At 39.5% G+C, this 19052-nt stretch overlaps 1 protein-coding gene across 1 annotated transcript in view; it reads left to right on the top strand.

Moving 5' to 3' along the window:
• Nucleotides 1-19052, top strand: part of lrrk1 (leucine-rich repeat kinase 1) — a 71540-nt gene that overhangs the window by 20565 nt on the left and 31923 nt on the right. Inside the window, exons 6-12 of the mRNA XM_026378093.1 lie at nucleotides 57-190; nucleotides 2571-2797; nucleotides 5715-5842; nucleotides 6320-6483; nucleotides 9586-9723; nucleotides 10612-10724; nucleotides 18860-18930. Of these exons, the coding sequence (XP_026233878.1) occupies nucleotides 57-190; nucleotides 2571-2797; nucleotides 5715-5842; nucleotides 6320-6483; nucleotides 9586-9723; nucleotides 10612-10724; nucleotides 18860-18930 (975 nt within the window). The remainder of the gene's footprint in view (nucleotides 1-56; nucleotides 191-2570; nucleotides 2798-5714; nucleotides 5843-6319; nucleotides 6484-9585; nucleotides 9724-10611; nucleotides 10725-18859; nucleotides 18931-19052) is intronic.

The raw sequence follows: 19052 nt of genomic DNA, 5'->3' as shown, positions 1-19052 counted from the left end.
AGATAAACAGAACAATTTGAATAGTTCTTGAAAGGAACGTATGTCTTTTGTTGCAGGTAATGTGGAGATAGCTCAGTTCCTGCTGCAGAATGGAGCAGGATTCTCCTCTTACACCCTGATGGACCACCCAGCTTTCAGCAAACAACTCCTAAGACTCAAATTACAGGAAACCAGCACAGAAGGAAAAGAGGTCTGTGTTCTGGAAAAAAAAGGGGGACAATTATATTTTTCTGAATCAGTAAATGTGAGGCTGTCAAATGAGATACAATTGGTAATCAGGATTTATATTCCACATAGTTTTTTCTTCCTTTTGACCTTGAATATTAACTGTAAATGTGTTAATGGAAAAATGTATGTAAATATGTCATAGAAAGATTTTCATTTACACACCAAGACTAATGACACACAACAGAGATTATGATAAGCTCAAACAAGTTACATTTACAGTAAGGTACTTTAAATATAAAAATATTACATTTACAGTATATATGCTGTGTAGCAGCACTGGTGTGTGTCTTGCCTATGGAAGGATAATTAAAATATGCAAATAGATTCAAGAGTCAAAAAACGTGTTACTGCCCCAGCAGACCGCTGCATAGAAGATGGCTCTGGCCAACACAGACTCATAAAACATCTGGAGCATGGTGCTGTAGACATTGACCTAAGCCTCCTCAGAAAGTACATCCGGTTCTGAGCCTTTTTGTACAGTGCTGCTAAGTTCTTTGTCCAGTCCAGTATGTCCAAGTAAACTCCCAGGTATTTGTACCCAGACACGGCCTCCACCTCTTCCACCTGTATAGAGAGAGAGATCATGGAACTCCCAGATTTCCTAAAGTTCATCACCAGCTCCTTTGTTTTATTGATGTTGAGTTGAAGATGGTTTAGTCCACACCAGTCAACAAACTGTCCACCACCCTCTGGTACTCTGCTGTTGTAGGACGTATTCAGAGTGGAGACGTCACACAGTCATCAAAGAACTTCTGAAGAGGGCAGGAGTTTAGTTGTACCTGAAGTCTGAGGTATACGGGGTGAAGAGGAATAAAGACAGAACTGTCCCCTGTGGAGCACCTGTGCTATAGATCACACTGTCAGACACACAGTTCTGCAGGCGAACATACTGTAGTGAGGTAGTTAATGATCCACGAAATCAGGGGAGTGTTAACCTGCATGTTTTTAAATTTTTTTCGCAGCAGTGCAGGCCGAATAGCCTGATCGAAAAACATGATCCTCACTCAGCCCCCAGGCTTGTCCAGGTGGGTGTAGGTGCGATGGAGCAGATGTATGATGGCGTCATCCAATCCAATCTCCAGGATCAGTGTCTAAAAAGCCTTCAGAAGATGTGAAGTCAGAGCCACTGGTCTGTAGTCATTGAGGATACTAAGACGTTGCGTCTTATTGACTGGAACTACACATGACTTTTTCCACCCAAGAGGAACTCTCTCCAGATGCAGGCTGAGGTTGAAGATGTGTTGGAGAACACCACATAATTGAGGAGCACAGACTTTCTGCACCCTTGGGCTGACTCCATGTGGCCCTGCAGCCTATGTGGGGTGAAGCCTGTTTAACTCTCCTCTCTCCTGATCTGCTTAGATCATTTGGGTGGTGGCTGAGTCATGTGGGGGAGGGATTGAGGAGCGTGTAGTGAACTGCAGGGGGTTCTGAAGCTCAGTCTATTGAAAAAATTATTACATTTGTTCACCCGTTCCACAGTCCCCTCAGTCTACTGGCTGCTGGACTTATAGCCAGTGATGGTCCTCATGCCCCTCCACACCTCCCCGTTGTTGTTATGGTGAAGGCTTTGTTCCAGTTTCCTCCTGTAATCTTCCTTTCCCTTCCTGATCCTGACAGACAGCAGTCTCTGGACCCTCTTCAATGCCTCTCCGTCTTCTGACCTGAATGCTTTCTTTTTGTCATTCAAGGGCTTTTTGTCATTCAAGGGCTTCAAGGGACCCAGGGCTTGTTGTTGGGAAAGCAGCAAATAGTTTTGTCGTTATCTGGGTGTCCACACAGAAATTGATGTAATCAGTGATGCAGTCTGTTAGTCTATCGATGTCCTCACTGTGAGGCTCACAGAGAGTCTTCCAGTCTGTATCTCCAACGCATTCCTGCAGGGCAAAGTGTACAATAAATATTTTATAATAAGTGCATTTGTTTGCAAGTATGTACTGTGTATGTCATATCACTAGGTTAAATTCAAACAATTTCAATGTTAACAAATAATGAATAGGTTTAGTTCATTTTAAAAAGCTACAACATTGTAGGTGTTGTGGTAGCTGATTGTTTACAGCACATACGATTTCTAGTAGGAATCTTTGCGCATTTCACATTCCTTCTCTTTTGCTTTTCTTGCCTCACAGCAAGACAATCCTTGGTTTAATCCCACAAACTGTGTTTGTGTTTAATCCCCTTTTTGTGTGGAGTTCTCCCTGTATGTGAATGTGTGAAATTGATAATCTGCCAATGGTGTACTGTGCCTTTAATAGGCTTTAAGTCAAAGTTGTTTAAGATAGTCCTGTGTAAATCTGTGTCATTATCAAGCCTTTTAATGATATTATGCATTCTGTGTGCAGGCTGTCAGAGTTTTGTGGAGTGGTCTGCAGCTTCCCTGGTTGGAGCTTGACTGGTTCATGGACATCTCTTCACGTATAACACACTTGGATTTGTCATCCAACTGCCTGGATGCTCTGCCCTCTGTGGTGCCCTGGGGGCTCATCCATCTGCAAACTCTTGATCTTTCCAACAATCAACTCAAAGAGCTGCCTTCTGCTTACAACTCCCAGGAAGTCATCTGCACCAGGTACGAATGACAAGAGGTTGTCGGGTCTAGATGCGGTTGTGACAAATATATTTCCACACATAATGTCATAATACCAGCTAATTAGTGTCCTCTTAGATGTGTTAGATCTAGGGTTTTGGATCAAAATCCACATAGAGCAAGAGAAATGTTTGGTCTAATTACGCAGGGGGAGAAAATTGAGGTATTTTTTTATTTTAAGATTCTAAGGTTCTTCTCCTTATATTTTGTTTGCTTTCACTTTTATTTATTTTAATTATAAGTCACTTAAAGTTACCTATAATTGCTAAATGTAAATGAGTTGTGGTTCAACAGAAGCATTTTAAAAAACAAACTAATGAAACTGGCCTGGACAAAGGTATGGTGCCGCTAGAATAGATTTGAAAAAAATAAATTGACCATAGGGACATGTTAAACTAAAGGGTGTCCTGTACTTGGCATCACAGGTATCTTTACACTGATATATCATCAGTCAGTCTGACTATTTAATGCACAGAAACCTAACAACAGAGTTGTCTCAGGAGATTAAAAACTAATTTATAGACAAACATGTTAAAGCTAATGGGGCTGCACCACCCATGTGACGTCCATGTCGGAGCTGAACAAGCTTCACCCCACAAAGGCTGCAGGGCCAGATGGAATCACCCAAAGGGTGCTGAGAGCTTGTGCTCCCCAGCTACGTGGTGTTCTCCAACATATTTTAATCCTTAGCCTGTGTCTGGAGAGGGTTGCTCTTGGGTGGAAAAAGTCATGCTTAGTCCTCCTGAATAAGAAGCCACGTCCCAGTGTTCTCAATGACTACAGACCAGTAGCTCTGACCTCACATCTTCTGAAGGCTTTTGAGAGGCTGATCCTGGAGTCCCTCTGGTCAAACACTCACTTGTACATCTGCCTGCTAAACTGTGTGTTTGACACTGTTGTCTGTGCAGAAGACTCATTGAGAGTTACAGAATTGGCTTCATTTCAGTGATTGCCTTATGGTAGGTTGTGCAACAAAATAATAAGTTAAGGGTACGATCACTTTTGTCCAGACCAGTTTCTTTTTCTTTTTTCTTTTTGTTATGCTTCTGTTGAATCCCAACTCAAAACTCTTAAAATATAACTTAACTCTGGTTAATCACTCCTGAGCTCAATTTCTCTAGCTCCACCCAGGCCTGATTGGGACTTACAACTATGTCCTACCTAATGTAAACTGGAGATTATTCCAGCAGTTTCAGTATAAACCAATGCACTGCTTCATCAAGTACAGAACTGTACTCAGATCACTGGAACCAACACCTAATTTTATACTCTGTGATCAGGTATATTTTCTTTCCAAACTTTTTTGTTGTAGGCATAAAAACAACTTTGTTGATCTTCAAAAGGTGTAAGGTGAGAGTCACGTGGTTAGCCTCAGAATTATGAGTTTGGATCCTGGCGGCAACAGTCTCATGGATGACTTCACAGGCAACATTAGCATTTGCTCTTGGTTGAATGTAAACAAGTATTACAATGATATGATGCATTTAAAGCTCAGTGTCCTGACATCATATCATCTTCTTGACAGTAATATGACCAGTATTACAACATCTCTTATTTACAAATAATGCAAGTCCTCCACCTTTTGTCTTTCCACTTGACTGAGCATCTCTGTCTGCTTGTACCAGGGTGAAGTTAGGCATATCTATGTAGGGATCTTTAATGTTTTTATTCAACCAGTAAAACACATCAGGCTACACTCACTAAATTCTCTCTGGGTCCTAAGTAGTGCCTCCAGCTCCTCTCTTTTGTTCAGTATAGAGGTGGCATTCCCCAGTATGATGGATGGTAGGAAAGGTTTGTATCTCCATCTACCAACCTTTAGTTTAGTACCAGCTCAACATCCAAAGAGAGACTTCTTCAGCTGAGCTGGATTGGAATGATTTCCCAATGTTTTCTCCGTGGTAATAAAAGGAGTTCCTCCCCTGTGTAGATTATTTTTCCCACAGCAATATACAATTTATTTTCCATTGAAAAATATAACACTAGTTATCAAAAAATAGTTCAAAAAGAGCTACAAGACTTTGCTGCCAACTGCTCAGGTGCAAATTCTAGAAATGGATGAAGCTTATATTTATTTGTGTTTGAATGCTTGTGAATTAGATAAAGATCAGATCACATTTTATGATCAACCTATACAGAAAATCAAATAATTCTAGACAACCCATATACAGTGGCAAGTATGTGAACCTTTTGAAATTGTAGAGTTGTTTGCATTTATATGTCATAAAACATGATCTGATTTTCTTCTAAATCAAGAGTAATAACAAATATGATGTGCCTAAAGCATTTACACACAAAAAATTATGATATTTCATGTCTTTATTGAGATCAACCATAAAAACCTGACCGTTGAATTTCCAAAGTCTTTGAAATAACTTTTTAACCCTTTCCAGCTTTAGGTAAATGATTGATTGTTGATTGTAGATCTTCTGAAAGCTCCTTTTGGCCAGGCATGGCTCACGTAAGCATATTTCTATTGTGCAGAGCAAATTCAAAATGTTTGAGTGTGACTGATGTATCAGTCAAGCCATCTCAAGGCCACACCTACAAACTCATTTTCTTACCAAGACTATAGGTATGCTAGCAACTGACTCCAATTAGCTTTTTTGAAGTAGTTATTTCACTTACTTTTCCCATTAGCACAATGAGATGCATGAAACGCATGAAAAATCAAAATTATTATTATTATTAATATAATAATAATTTTAATAATAATATTATTTTAGGCACATATTTGTTAATACTATTAACTTAGATAAAGAGCAGACCATTCTATGACAAATTAATGCAGAAAAAATTAATAAATAAATAAAAAATTCAAAAGGTTCACACACTTTTTATTGCCACTGAGGAAATGATCAGTTCTCACCCTCTGAGTCACTCTCCTTCCTATATTCAGTTTACAGGAGGTAAATCTCTCTCAGAACCAGCTCACCAGTTTGCCGCTTGGACTGCTCCACCTGACCCACATCCAGAGACTTTATGCTGCCAAGAACCAGCTTACAGATCTGTTTGACATCCCTGACAGTATGTTACAACTCAACTCATATAGAACATACAGAATGTATGTGGGCAGGGGATATACAAGTCTTTAATTAACCCTTTAAAGCCCAGTCCAATAAATAGTAGTTACAACATCCTATATTTTTAAATGGAGTGTGTATTGCACACTTTGTTGAAAAAACATTGTAAGGCATTATTTCAAAATATAGAATTTTTCATGTTTAATGTTTGTTTTTTATGTTACATCAGAAGTGTATGATAATTATTTAATCAAAAGATTGTTGTGTATCAAATATGATACCATTGACCCTAGAAGGCCAATGGTATCATATTTGATACACAACAATCTTTTGATTGTTCTGTACATGCAGTCTTTAATTCTGCATGTACAGAGTCTTTGTTTGAGAAAGCCTGTGTCAAATAGTAAAGAAATAGGTAACTGGAAAATGTTTTGCATTGATTTGCTTACGCTGGGGTTGTGTCTTTATTCCAATTTCTCAGCTATTAACTGGATTGGTCTTCGCAAGGTGAATGAGCTGGATTTGTCTTATAACTGTCTGGCCAGTCTACCCATAGCAGTCATGCACAATTTGAAGTCCCTGAAAATCCTCAAGGTGTGCAGGAATAAACTGTGCACCTTCCCTGACCCATGGGCCTGTCCACTGGTAAGAAATCAGACAGTCATCCATATTCTACTTGTTATACCTAGTTGAATATTTCAGTTTGTGTTGTCTATGTTTTCTATTTTGGTGATTACTATACTGATTACTTTATGGAGTTAGTTTGATAACGTGGTTTTAATATATCACTAACAGATTCAGAGACTTGTCATCTTGCAACTCATACCACTATAAATATTGAACAGCTGTAATCCTCAAGTGGTACTACATTAAAACAGACAGAATTCTCTAGTAAAAAAAATTGCATGGGCTCAAACACCTCAGAAGACTGTCAGTGAATATGGCTTGTCACTACATGCCATATGCTGTACTGTATATAGATAGACAACACAAGAGCTCTCCAAATGGAAAGCCACCTCAAGTCGATCTCCTCCTGGTGGCTGGTTGCAGTACACATCATAAACCCTGCCTACTTCATGTTAGTGAATGGGTCACGGTGCAAACTAAAAATCAATCATACTTTCCCCAGTTGGTGTTTGTCATTTCATTGGATTATAGTATAGTATATAGTTGGTGTCAAGTGGTCATTTGTCTGATAAACCTCTTTTTATCAGACATTATATATTATTATGGAGCGAATGGAGAAACAGAGCGGTGGGTCTAAGAAGAAAGAGCAAATGCTGTATTCAACTGCTAGTTTATGCACTTTTTACATTTTTATTTGATGTACTGCCAATTTTGTCCACCAGCCTGCTGCTGCAGTCAACTGTGTAAACTGAAGCGGCTGCTTCACACTTCTTTTAGTTTATTAAGCTACGTTTAGCCCCTAGAGACAAACTAGGCTAACCTTAGCCTCCTACAGTGACTTATTAAAGCTAATGCCATCTAAATTAGATGAAGCATGTGTGTCAAAGCTGTGTGTCAAAAGTAGGTATTGTACCTCCTCCCACTATGTGCTTCAATTTCACATAGTGGGAGGAGGCAGAGAAGTGTCCTTGAACTTTATATATAATCTATGCTGCTATACAGTGGCAAGAAAAAGTATGGGCACCCTTTGGTATTACGTGGAGTTTTGCATGAATTGGTCATAAAATGTGCTCCGATCTTCATCTAACTCACAACAATACAAAAACACAGTCTGCTTAAAATAATAGTACACAAACATTATATGTTTTTATTGAACATAACATGTAAACATTCACAGTGCAGGATGGAAAACGTACGTGAACCCCTAGCCTAATGACTTCTAAGATCTAATTGGAGCCAGGAGTGAGCCAACCTTGAGTCCAATCAGTGTGGTGATATTGGATGTGTTGCTGAAAGCAATGGAGAGAAGCTAACGTAGGGGAAATATGATATCTCTTGCTAATTCCAGTCAGAACTCTGGCTGCAGCATTTTGGATTAACTGGAGGCTTTTTAATGAGTTATTGGGACATGATTTCCTATTAATAATGAATTACAATAGTCCAATCTGGAAGTAACAAATGCATGGACTAGTTTTTCAGCATCACTTCTCGACAGGATGCTCCTAATTTTAACAATGTTTCTCAGGTGGAAAAAGGCAGTTCTAGAGATTTCTTTGATGTATGAAGTGAAGGAGATATCCTGATCAAAGATCTCAGAGATTTCTTACAGTATTACTTGAAGCCAATACTAAGTCATCAAGGGTGAGAACGTGACTAGACATAGTGTCTCTGAGATTTTTAGGCCCAAACAGTATAACCTCTGTCTTATTATTGTCTAATATTAACGAATTGATTGCAACTGCAAGAATTGACTCATTTCCTAAATGTAACCCTAAGGATTATTGACCATCTTTGTTAATTTTCCACTGATGATCTCGTGAGAAATTATTTTGTAACCCTTTCTTGTCTGGTTAGGATTATTTTGGTACCAAGTATGTGAGAAGTGCACTTTGTCCTGACAGTGTCTGAATGGTTAATTTAAAGTTTGCACTCTAAATGATGTATTGTTAAGTCTTAGGGACGTACTCCCGGCTCAGACTCTGTCCAAACACCACCCATGGCAATCTCTGCCAAACACTTGCAGTTCAACATTGGTTTTACTGGCCACAGCACTGCAAACAGCAAAGCAGCAGCAGTAGTACAAACTGCTTTTAAGTCATGGTTCAACAGACGTTTTTTTAAAACCAAAGAAACTGACCTGGACAAAAATGATGGCCGAGGAGGACTCCATTGTTGAAAGCAAATCATAAAAAAACAAGAAAAAGTCTATTGACAAACTACAACGCTTCTAGGAGAATGTTCTTTGGACAGATAAGACAAAGTTCTATGTTCACAGATGCAAAAATGAAGCATACAAAGAAAAGAACACTGGTACCTGGTACTGGTATTGTGAACCAGGGAGGAGGCTTTGTTATGTTCTGTGGCTGCTTTACTGCATCTGGTACAAGGTGTTGTGAGTCTGTGCAGGTACAATGAAATCTCAAGACTATCAAGGCATTCTGGAGCAAAATGTGCTACCCAAAAAGCTTGGTTTCAGTCGTAGATCATGGGTCCTCCAACAGGATAATAACCCAAAACACCCAAGCATGGTTAAGAAAAAAAAACATTTGAGTGGCCTTCTGCGAGTTCTGACCTAAGTCATATTGAACATATGTGGAAAAAGCTGAAATATGCAGTCTGGAGAAGGCACTCTTTAAACCTGAAAGCTGGAGCCATTTGCTTGGGAGGAGTGGACCAAAATACCTGTCATGCAGATGGTTCAGTGAAAGTTACAGAAACGGCTTGATTGCAGTAATTTTCTCAAAAGTTTGTCCAACTCAATATTGTTAAGGGTACCATCATTTTTGTCCAGATCAGTTTCAGTAGTTTTTTTGTTTTTTAAACGTCTCTCGAACTTTTTCAGTTTTTTAAGTAATATTTGATTTATTATTACTTTTGTCAGTTTTAAGTTATTTTAGGGACTTTAGATGTTTATATACTTTTGCCACATTCAAATATTTCAGATTGGATAATTTTCCAAAATAAATGATTTTTTGTCTTATTTCTTTAAATTTTCTTCATCTAGTTTTAAAACGTCCCCGAAAACAGATCACATATTAGGTTATATGTATGCACATTATTCTCTACATATGCACACACTCGTAAACACCACAAATTTGTCTTTTCTCTCTTTTCCTGCAGAAGCAATGCAGAGCTTCTTTTAATATGATTAAGAGTCTTCCAAACACAATTTCCATCTTCTGGAGGACTCAGCTGCAGGAGGTAGACTTCTCTGAAAACGGCTTGAAGGAACTGCCATCATATATCTTTGAGCTAGAGGTAAGAACTATTATTGTCTGTTATTGTGCACCTAGCTGCAGTCAATCAATCAATAGCACTTTTACATAAAACTGGAAAAAAAATTACATAAAGCAAGATACAGTATAAAAAGACACAGAGTTGTCTCAAGAAGCTACGCAGTCTGTACAACACATCTTATTTCTGAGATGCTCAAATCAGATAATCTGACTCAAAAATACATTTATAGGTAGCGCAACAGAGGAGGGACTTCCAGCATACAGTGGCAAGAAAAAGATTACGTGGAGTTTTGCATGAATTCGTCTTAAAATGTGGTCCGGTCTTCATCTAACTCACAACAATACAAAAACACAGTCTCCTGAAAATAACAGCACACAAACATTATATGTTTTCATGTTTTTATTGAACATAACATGTAAACATTGACAGTGCAGGGTGAACACATTGAAAATTATAGGATTTTGCTGTTAATTTCTATGACTGCTAATTGAACCCAGATTTTTTTATGCCCATCTTTTGAATGTACCAAGGAGATGAGCAAGATCACACTTAAATAGGAAAAAACTGTGAGGCTAAAGCAGTGGATCTACTGCTCGAAACAATCACTGAAGTAATCACATTTATTATTTCATTCAGAGAATTTGTCACATTCACAAATTTTCTCATTTGTGCATAGTATCACAACTCAAACAGTTACTTGAATCTAATAATCTAATCTAATATAATAATGAAATATGAATTAGTTCTGAATTTAAGTATAGTGCTGTGGTGAAATCAGATATTTTAAGAACTCTTTCATGTTCAAAACCATCTGCACAGAGTTGTGTAAACCAAAATCCAGCCAGCCAACAGTCTGTCTTTGAAAGGACAATGTGTGTCTGCAGTACAGTATGTCTCTTTTCTCATCAGGCTCTGGTCTCTTTGAAACTGTGTGGGAATGAAATTGTGACACTCCCACCTCCAAGTAAGTGGAAGTGCTCCCATCTCAGGACCCTTGATCTTGCCAGGAACCAGCTGGGCAAGTATGTCCACACATACTGTACACATTGCCTTGTGTGAGTTAGCTGTTACTGAACAACTCGATGGAGTTCAATTAATGTTGTGTGATGAAACATACAGTATGTAGTTTTTTTGGACATTTTGTTGTGTTTGTCAATCAACCTTGAAAAAAGGTTGCAATATATGCTTGTTTTTTTAGATAAAAAACAATTTAGTCTCAGGTTTTGATAATGTAAAATTAAGTTTGGATCTCTCATCACCTTTTGTTGGATAATGCAAAATCCAACAGTTTAAAGCTGTAACATAGCAAATGTTGTTATGGTATGTTTCTTCCTGTTGTTGTGGAAGAAATTAAATCAGTAGGCTTATTCTAGAACAACCACGCCTCGTTCTGGATAGTGAACAAGAGCAGGTGAAGATAGCAAGGGACAGTGACAAAAAGTCATAATCAACATTTTACAAATGCCTTCACTGTCTTAACAGTAGCCTACTGTATATGAAATGACAGAATGCCTCACATACCAAGATGTGTTCAACTTCTACCCAATCACCTGTATTCCTCCAGTTTCAATGAGGTCCCCCTGCATAATCTGTGATAATTCTACAATATTTATTTTCCTTCACTTTTTTTGCCACAAATTGCCAAACTTTGTGTTGTAATTTTTTTAATTGATTGAGAGAGTAATAAAATAAAGAACATGTTGGTGAAGGGACTAGAGGTGATGAGATTGTGATGGGCAGGTTTGGTCTTCAGGACAAGAACGCAAAAGGACAGGTGATGGTGGTAGACTTTGTAAAGAGGATCAAAATGGCTGTAATGAATACTTTCTTCCAGAAGAGGCAGGAACATAATGTGACATAGTGTGGGCGGAGGGAGAAGCACTCAGGTAGACTACATCTTGTGTCAAAGTTGTAATATGAAAGAGATCACTTACTGCAAAGCCTTGGTAGCAGAGAATGTAACCAGACTACACAGGATGGTGGTGTGTAAAATGACTATGGTGGTGAGGACAATGAATTCAATTTCAATTCAATTTTATTTGTATAGCGCCAATTTACAACAGAAGTTATCTCAAGGCACTTTACAGTGTAAGGTTTAAGACCTTACAGAAAATATTTATACAAAAAATTATAGAGAAAACCCAACAATCCCATTTGAGCAAGCTTTAGGCAACAGTGGAGAGGAAAAACTCCCTTTAGAGGAAGAAACCTCCAGCAGAACCAGGCTCATAGTGGGCGGCCATCTGCCTTGACCGGTTGGGGTGAGTGGAAAGAGAAGAGAGAAAAGAACATCAGGCAATAAAGACAACAACAAGCAGCAAGAACATTGGGCAGATCAACTGGATTCTGGAGATGTACAGCTCCAGGCCGAGGATACCTGCAGAAAAGTACAGAGAGAAGGAGTACAGAGAGGAGGAAACACAACTAAAAGAGAGAGAAGACACAAAGTTAATGACATGCAATGGTGGCATTTGCATTGATACAGGAGAAAGGAGAGAGGAGAGGAGCTCAGTTTATCAGTAGAGGTCCCCCAGCAGAATAACCTATATCAGCATAACTAAGAGATGGTTCAGAGTCACCTGATCCATCTCTAACTATAAGCTTTATAAAAAAGGAAAGTTTTAAGTCTAGTCTTAAATGTAGAGACGGTGTCTGCCTCCCGAACCTGAAGTGGGAGCTGGTTCCACAGGAGAGGGGCATGGTAGCTAAAGGCTCTGCCTCCCATTCTACATTTGGAAACTCTAGGAACCACAAGTAAACCTGCAGTCTGAGAACGGAGAGTTCTGCTTGGAAGATAAGGAACTATGAGGTCTTTAAGATAAGATGGAGCCTGATTATTAAGGGATTTATAAGTTAGGAGAAGAATTTTAAATTCAATTCTGGATTTAACAGGGAGCCAATGGAGAGAAGCTAAAGTTGGAGAAATATGATCTCTCTTGCTAAGTCCAGTCAGAACTCTGGCTGCAGCATTTTGGATTAACTGGAGGCTCTTTAATGAGTTATTGGGACATCCTATTAATAAGGAATTACAATAGTCCAGTCTGGAAGTAACAAATGCATGGACTAGTTTTTCAGCATCACATTGGGACAGGATGCTCCTAATTTTAGCAATGTTTCTTAGGTGAAAAAAGGCAGTTCTAGAGATTTCTTTTATGTATGAAGTGAAGGAGATATCCTGATCAAAGATAACTCCGAGGTTTCTTACAGTATTACTTGAGGCCAGAACTAAGTCATCAATGGTGAGAATGTGTTTAGACATAGTGTCTCTGAGATTTTTAGGCCCAAACAGTATAACCTCTGTCTTGTCCGGATTTAGGAGAAGGAAATTGGAGGTCATCCAGGCCTTTATGTCTTTTAAGCATTCCTGAAGTTTGACTAATTGATTAGTTTCTCCTGGTTTCATAGATAAATATAGCTGGGTATCATCTGCATAACAATGGAAATTTATAGAGTGTTTCCTAATAATATTGCCTAAAGGGGACATATATAAAGTGAAAAGAATCGGTCCAAGCACAGATCCCTGTGGAACTCCATAGCTGACTTTGCTGTGCATGGAAGACTCATCATTAACGTGTACAAACTGAAATCTATCCGATAGATACGATTTAAACCACTCTAGTGCTGTTCCTTGGATTCCAATGACATGTTCCAGTCTGTGTAATAAAATGTTGTGATCTATAGTGTTGAATGCAGCACTAAGATCTAACAAGATGAGTATAGAGAGTAGACCATTGTCTGATGCTAATAGAAGATCATTAGTGACCTTTACCAGTGCTGTTTCTGTACTATGATGTACTCTAAATCCTGACTGGAAATCTTCATACAAGTTATTGGTACGCAGGTGGTCGTACAATTGCTTAGAAACTATCTTTTCAAGGATTTTAGAGATAAAGGGCAGATTGGATATTGGTCTATAATTCGCTAAGACCCCTGAGTCCAGAGTAGGCTTTTTGAGTAGGGGCTTGACTACAGCAACCTTAAAAGCCTGTGGTACGTAGCCTATTTGTAAAGACAGATTGATCTGATCTAATATGGACGTGCTGATCAAAGGTAAGACATCCTTGAGGAGTCTAGTCGGGATGGAATCTAAGAGACATGTTGATGGTTTAGAGGAATTAATTACTGAAATTAATTCAGAATGATCTACAGGGAGGAAGCAGTCTAAGTACGAGCGTGGATCTAGAGTTGTTGTACAATCCATGCTACATGCAGGGATGATCTGATCAATTTTTTCTTTAATAGTTATGATTTTATTTGTAAAGAAATTCATGAAGTCATTGCTGCTGAGAGTTGAGGGAATACTAGGCTCAACAGAGCTATGACTCTTTGTCAGCCTGGCTACAGTGCTGAAAAGAAACCTAGGGTTGTTCTTATTTGCCTCTATTAATGAGGAGTAATATGAAGTTCTAGCTTTACGCAGGGCTTTTTTATATATTATTAAACTATCTTTCCAGGCTAGGCAATATTCATCTAAATTGGTGGAACGCCACCTCCTTTCCAGCTTACGTGATCTCTGCTTTAAGCTACGTATTTGTGAATTGTACCATGGAACTAACTTCCTCTTGACTCACTAGTTTCTTTTTCAGAGGAGCAACAGTATCAAGTATTGTTCCGAGTTAAGCACCAGTACTATTAACAAGATAGTCCACTTGTGCTGGAGTAACATTGAAATAACTGCCTTCCTCTGTGTTGGTACATGGCTCTGAAATAAAAGATGGAATCAGTTCCTTAAATTTGTCAACAGCATTTTCACATAAACATCTACTGTAGTGAATCTTATCTGTAGGTTTAGTAAAGTCTGGTACTGTAAATTCAAATGTAATTAAGAAATGGTCAGATAAAAGAGGGTTTTGGGGAAAAACTATTAACTGATCAACTTCCACACCGTATGTCAGAATAAGATCAAGGGTGTGATTAAAACAGTGAGTGGGTTTATTTACATTTTGGGTAAAACCAATGGAGTCTAATAGTGAATTAAATGCAGTGTTGAGGCAGTTATCATCAACATCTACATGGATATTAAAGTCACCCACTATAATGACTTTATCTGCACTAAGAACTAAATCAGATAGAAACTCTGAGAATTCAGTTAAAAACTCAGAGTAAGGGACAGGAGGACGGTACACAATAACAAACAGGACTGGTTTCTGATTTTTCCAGTTAGGATCAGAGAGGCTAAGAGTGAGGCTCTCAAATGAATTAAAACTATCTTTAGGTCTGGGGTTGATTAACAAACTTGAGTGGAAGATTGCTGCTACTCCTCCACCCCGACCTGTGCTTCTAGGAACATGATAATTAACATGACTTGAGGGGGTCGACTCATTCAGACAGACATATTCATCCTGCTGCAGCCAGGTTTCAGTAAGACAGAATAAGTCTATTTGATGGTCAATTATCAAATCATTCACTAACAGGGATTTAGACGAGAGAGATCTGATATTTAACAGTCCACATTTGATTGTTTTCTTGTTATTTTGTTCTAAGAGAGGAGTCGTCTTTATTTTTATTAGGTTTTTATGAATAACTCCTCTTGTGTTAGTTTTAGATATAAATAATTTAGGTACTCGGGGAGCAGACACTGTCTCTATGGGGTGATGGTAGTTTTTGGGGGGTTGATGGCTGTAAGGAAGCTGCAGAGAGGTGTGTAAGACTGCGTCTCTGCTTCCTGGGCTCCACTCTGACATGTCAGGGTTTAGGTCGTCTAATAAACTCTGTCATATTCCTAGAGAGTTGAGACGCACCATCTAAAGTGGGATGGATGCCGTCTCTTCTAATCAGCCCAGGTTTAGTCTCTGTAGCCCACGTTGTTAGCGGGACACCACTTAGACAGCCAGCGGTTAAATGACGTCATGCGGCTAAACATGTCGTCACTGGTCAGATTGGGAAGGGGCCCAGAGAAAACTACGGAGTCCGACATCGTCTTAGCAAAGTTACACACCGATTCAACGTTAATTTTAGTGACTTCCGATTGGCGTAATCGGGCGTCATTAACTCCTGTGTGAATTATTATCTTACTATATTTACGTTTATCCTTACACAGGAGTTTTAAATAGGATTCGACGTCGCCCGCTCTGGCCCCAGGAATACACTTGACTATGGCCGCTGGAGTCTCTAACTTCACGTTTCTGACTATGGAGCTGCCAATAACCAGAGTGGGTTTCTCAGCAGGTGTGTTGCTGAGTGGGGAAAACCGGTTGGAAACGTGAACCTGGTCGTGGTGAACCTTGGGCGAGTGTCTAGGGTTATGCTTCCTACGAACCGTCACCCAGCCGGCCTGACTTCCCGGCTGCTCGGGAACTGCCGGGGGACAGCTAACAGGAGCTACGCTAGCTGGCTCCACACCGACTACCGGGACCTGCCTAGCTGGCTTGTTTTCCACGGTGCGGAGCCGAGTCTCCAAATCAGTCAGCCTCGCCTCCAAAGCTGCAAATAAACTACATTTATTACAAATTCCCTTCTCACTAAAGGAGGCAGAGGAAAAACTAAACATGTGACACACCGAGCAAGAGAGAGCAGGAGGAGAAGAGGGAGAAGAAGAAGAGGGAGAAGCAGCCATGGCTAACAGAGTTAAGCTAGCAGACCTCACAACACAAGAAAACAAGAGTATTAAGTATTATGAATGGTCCTTAAGCAACACAGGTGTATGTTATAACTCTTACGCCAGTAGTGCTTTTCACTAACACTACGAATTTAGCTTAAAGTTTGTTAAATTTAGCAAAACAAACAGAGCAACTGAAAAGCGAGTCAGCGTCAGCGTCGACAACAGGAAGAGATACGATACGATACGCCTACCGTAGGAGGAGCAGCCAATCCAGTGTTGAAAAAAACACTGGATATAATGAAGAGGACTAAGACAGAGCAGAGGATAAAGTGGTGAAGTTGAAAAGGGAAGAATGGTGTGTAGTTTTTAGGAAGGACGTGATACAGACTCTGGGTGGTCAGAAGGTGCTTTCAGGTCAACAGCAGCCAATGTGATCAGGGAGATGGGTAGGAGGGTACTTGGTGTGTCATCAGGGAAGTGGAGAATGGACAAGGAGACTTGGTGGTGAATAAGAGAGTCCAGGTATGTTTACAGAGAAAAAGATTAGTTAATAAGGAGTGGAATACTGAGAGGAGTGAAGAGAGCAGACAGGAGTACAGGGAGGTGCAGCGTAAGGTCAAGGTAGAGGTGGCTACCTGTGGAGGTATGGAAGTGTCTATTAAAGGTGGCATTAAAGTTTCTGACTAGTTTGTTTCACAAGGAGAAGTGCACTGGTTTCAATTTGTAAGACCAAGGTAGATGGGCAGAGGAATAAAGCTGATGAGCCATACAACAAAATTGTGGGAGAGAGAGTAGTGAAAGCTAGGCTAAGGGCAGAGGTGAGCATATGTGAGCAGCAATATCGTGTCATGCCTAGAAAGAGTACAACAGATGCAGTTTTTGCTCTGAGGATGCTGATGGAGAAGTACAGAGATGGGCAAAAGGAGATGCAATATGTCTTTGTAGATTGAGAGAAAGTGTATGACAGGGTGCATAGAGAGGAGCTGTGGTATTGTATGAAGAAGTCTAGAGTGGCAGAGAAGTGTGTCAGAGTAGTGCAGGACATGTATTAGACCTGTGTGAGTGGTGAGGTATGCTGTAGGTGTGACAGTGGAGTTCAAGGTGGAGTTGGGCCTACATCAAGGATCGACTCTGAGTCCCTTATTGTTTGCTCTGGTGATGGAAAGCCTAACAGATAAGATTAGACAGAATTCTCCATAGACTATGATGTTTGCTGATGACATTGTGATCTGTTGCAAGAGCAGGGAACATGTGGAGAAAAATCTAGCGAGTTCAAGGTGTGCTCTGGAAAGCAGAGGAATGAAGATTAGACTCAGAAAGATAGAATACATGCATGTGTGAATGAGATTGAAAGTAATTAATATTAACTCACGAAAATTAGTACCTGTATTTAACATCACAGGTGTCTTCACACTTGTTATCAGTCGACCATCTGTCACTTTTGAGGCAAGAACTTAATCGAAGATGACCAATGACCAATGAGAATGTCTTTTAGACAAATGACGAGTCAGCTCTCTATTCATAGACGCAAAGATAAAGTATACAGAGAAAAGAACACTGCACCTACTGTGAAATGTGCAAAAGGCTTGTTAATGTTCTGGGACTGCTTTACTGCATCTGTCACAGGGTGTCTTGAATCTGTGCAGGGTACAGCTCAATCTCAAAACTATCAAGCCATTTGGAGCAAAATGTGCTGCCCAGTGTCAGAAAGATCGGTCTCAGTCACAGGTCAAGATTCAAGATTGAAAAAACTTTATAAATCCCAGAGGGAAATTGTTTTGCCTTGTTACAGTTGCTTTCACTTCCAGATACCACACCAACTTAAATTCACAATATCATCAATACAGAAAACCCAGTACAGAAAAGTTCATATAGAGAACATGTAAGATGGATGAAAATAAGTCAATAATAATTGTCCAGGGTGAAATGACAACAAATATGACATAAATAATGATTCTGATGATTGTCAGTTTCAGGGAGGAGTTCAGTTAGAGGAGTACAGTTTGATGACTATAGGCAGAAAGGATCTCCTGTGGTGCTCTGTGAAGCACGATCAGTCTCTGGCTGAACGTACTTCTCTGTCCAGCAGCACACTGTGTAGTGAATGGGAGGGATTGTTTAGGATTGAGAGGAGGAGGAGAAGTGGAGGAGGACGACGACATGGGTCATGGATCCTCTTCCAGGACTCTGTTCTACTTCTGTTGAACCACAACTCAAAGGCAAATTATTATTTTTGACAGTTTCCAGTTATTTCAACAAAAAATTTTAAGCTAAACAACAAAAATTTTGCCATCTTTTAGACCAAAGACTATTGTCAATTTACTTACCCAAATAATAAAAAAAAAAAATTGAAACCTAAAACCTGACAGGACATACAGAGATGGATCTGATGCAACTGCCTTGGTTATAGCCCTTCCTGTGGAATGTACAGTGTTACTACCGAATGACAATTTTTACTGAATATTACTTTCTGTATCACCCTTGGCTTAAGGTGGAGTTCATGTTTGTGTTGCTAAAACCTACCCAAGTGTCACAACAATTCATACATAAGGGCTGTTGTCATTTGTTCTCAGTGCATGTAGATAACATTAGTGTACTTTTGACTGTGTTTTTTAGAACAGAGGATGGGCCCAAATCCAGGAGGCTGGCTTTCTTGACTACATGGAACAGGAGGGACCCAGACCCAGGTAAAACAGTTCACTATTATGATAAAGTATAAAAAGAACATCACAAAAGTTCTGAGGCTTGTTTAAGTACAGTAACGATGTGGTGAGGTTCCACACTCAACTGCAAGTAGTTCAACAACTTA

This window comes from Anabas testudineus, chromosome 3 (genome assembly GCF_900324465.2).
Source record: "Anabas testudineus chromosome 3, fAnaTes1.2, whole genome shotgun sequence".
NCBI lineage: Eukaryota > Metazoa > Chordata > Actinopteri > Anabantiformes > Anabantidae > Anabas > Anabas testudineus.
Note: the sequence above shows the minus strand (reverse complement) of the source record. Positions and strands in the feature narration are given on the sequence as shown.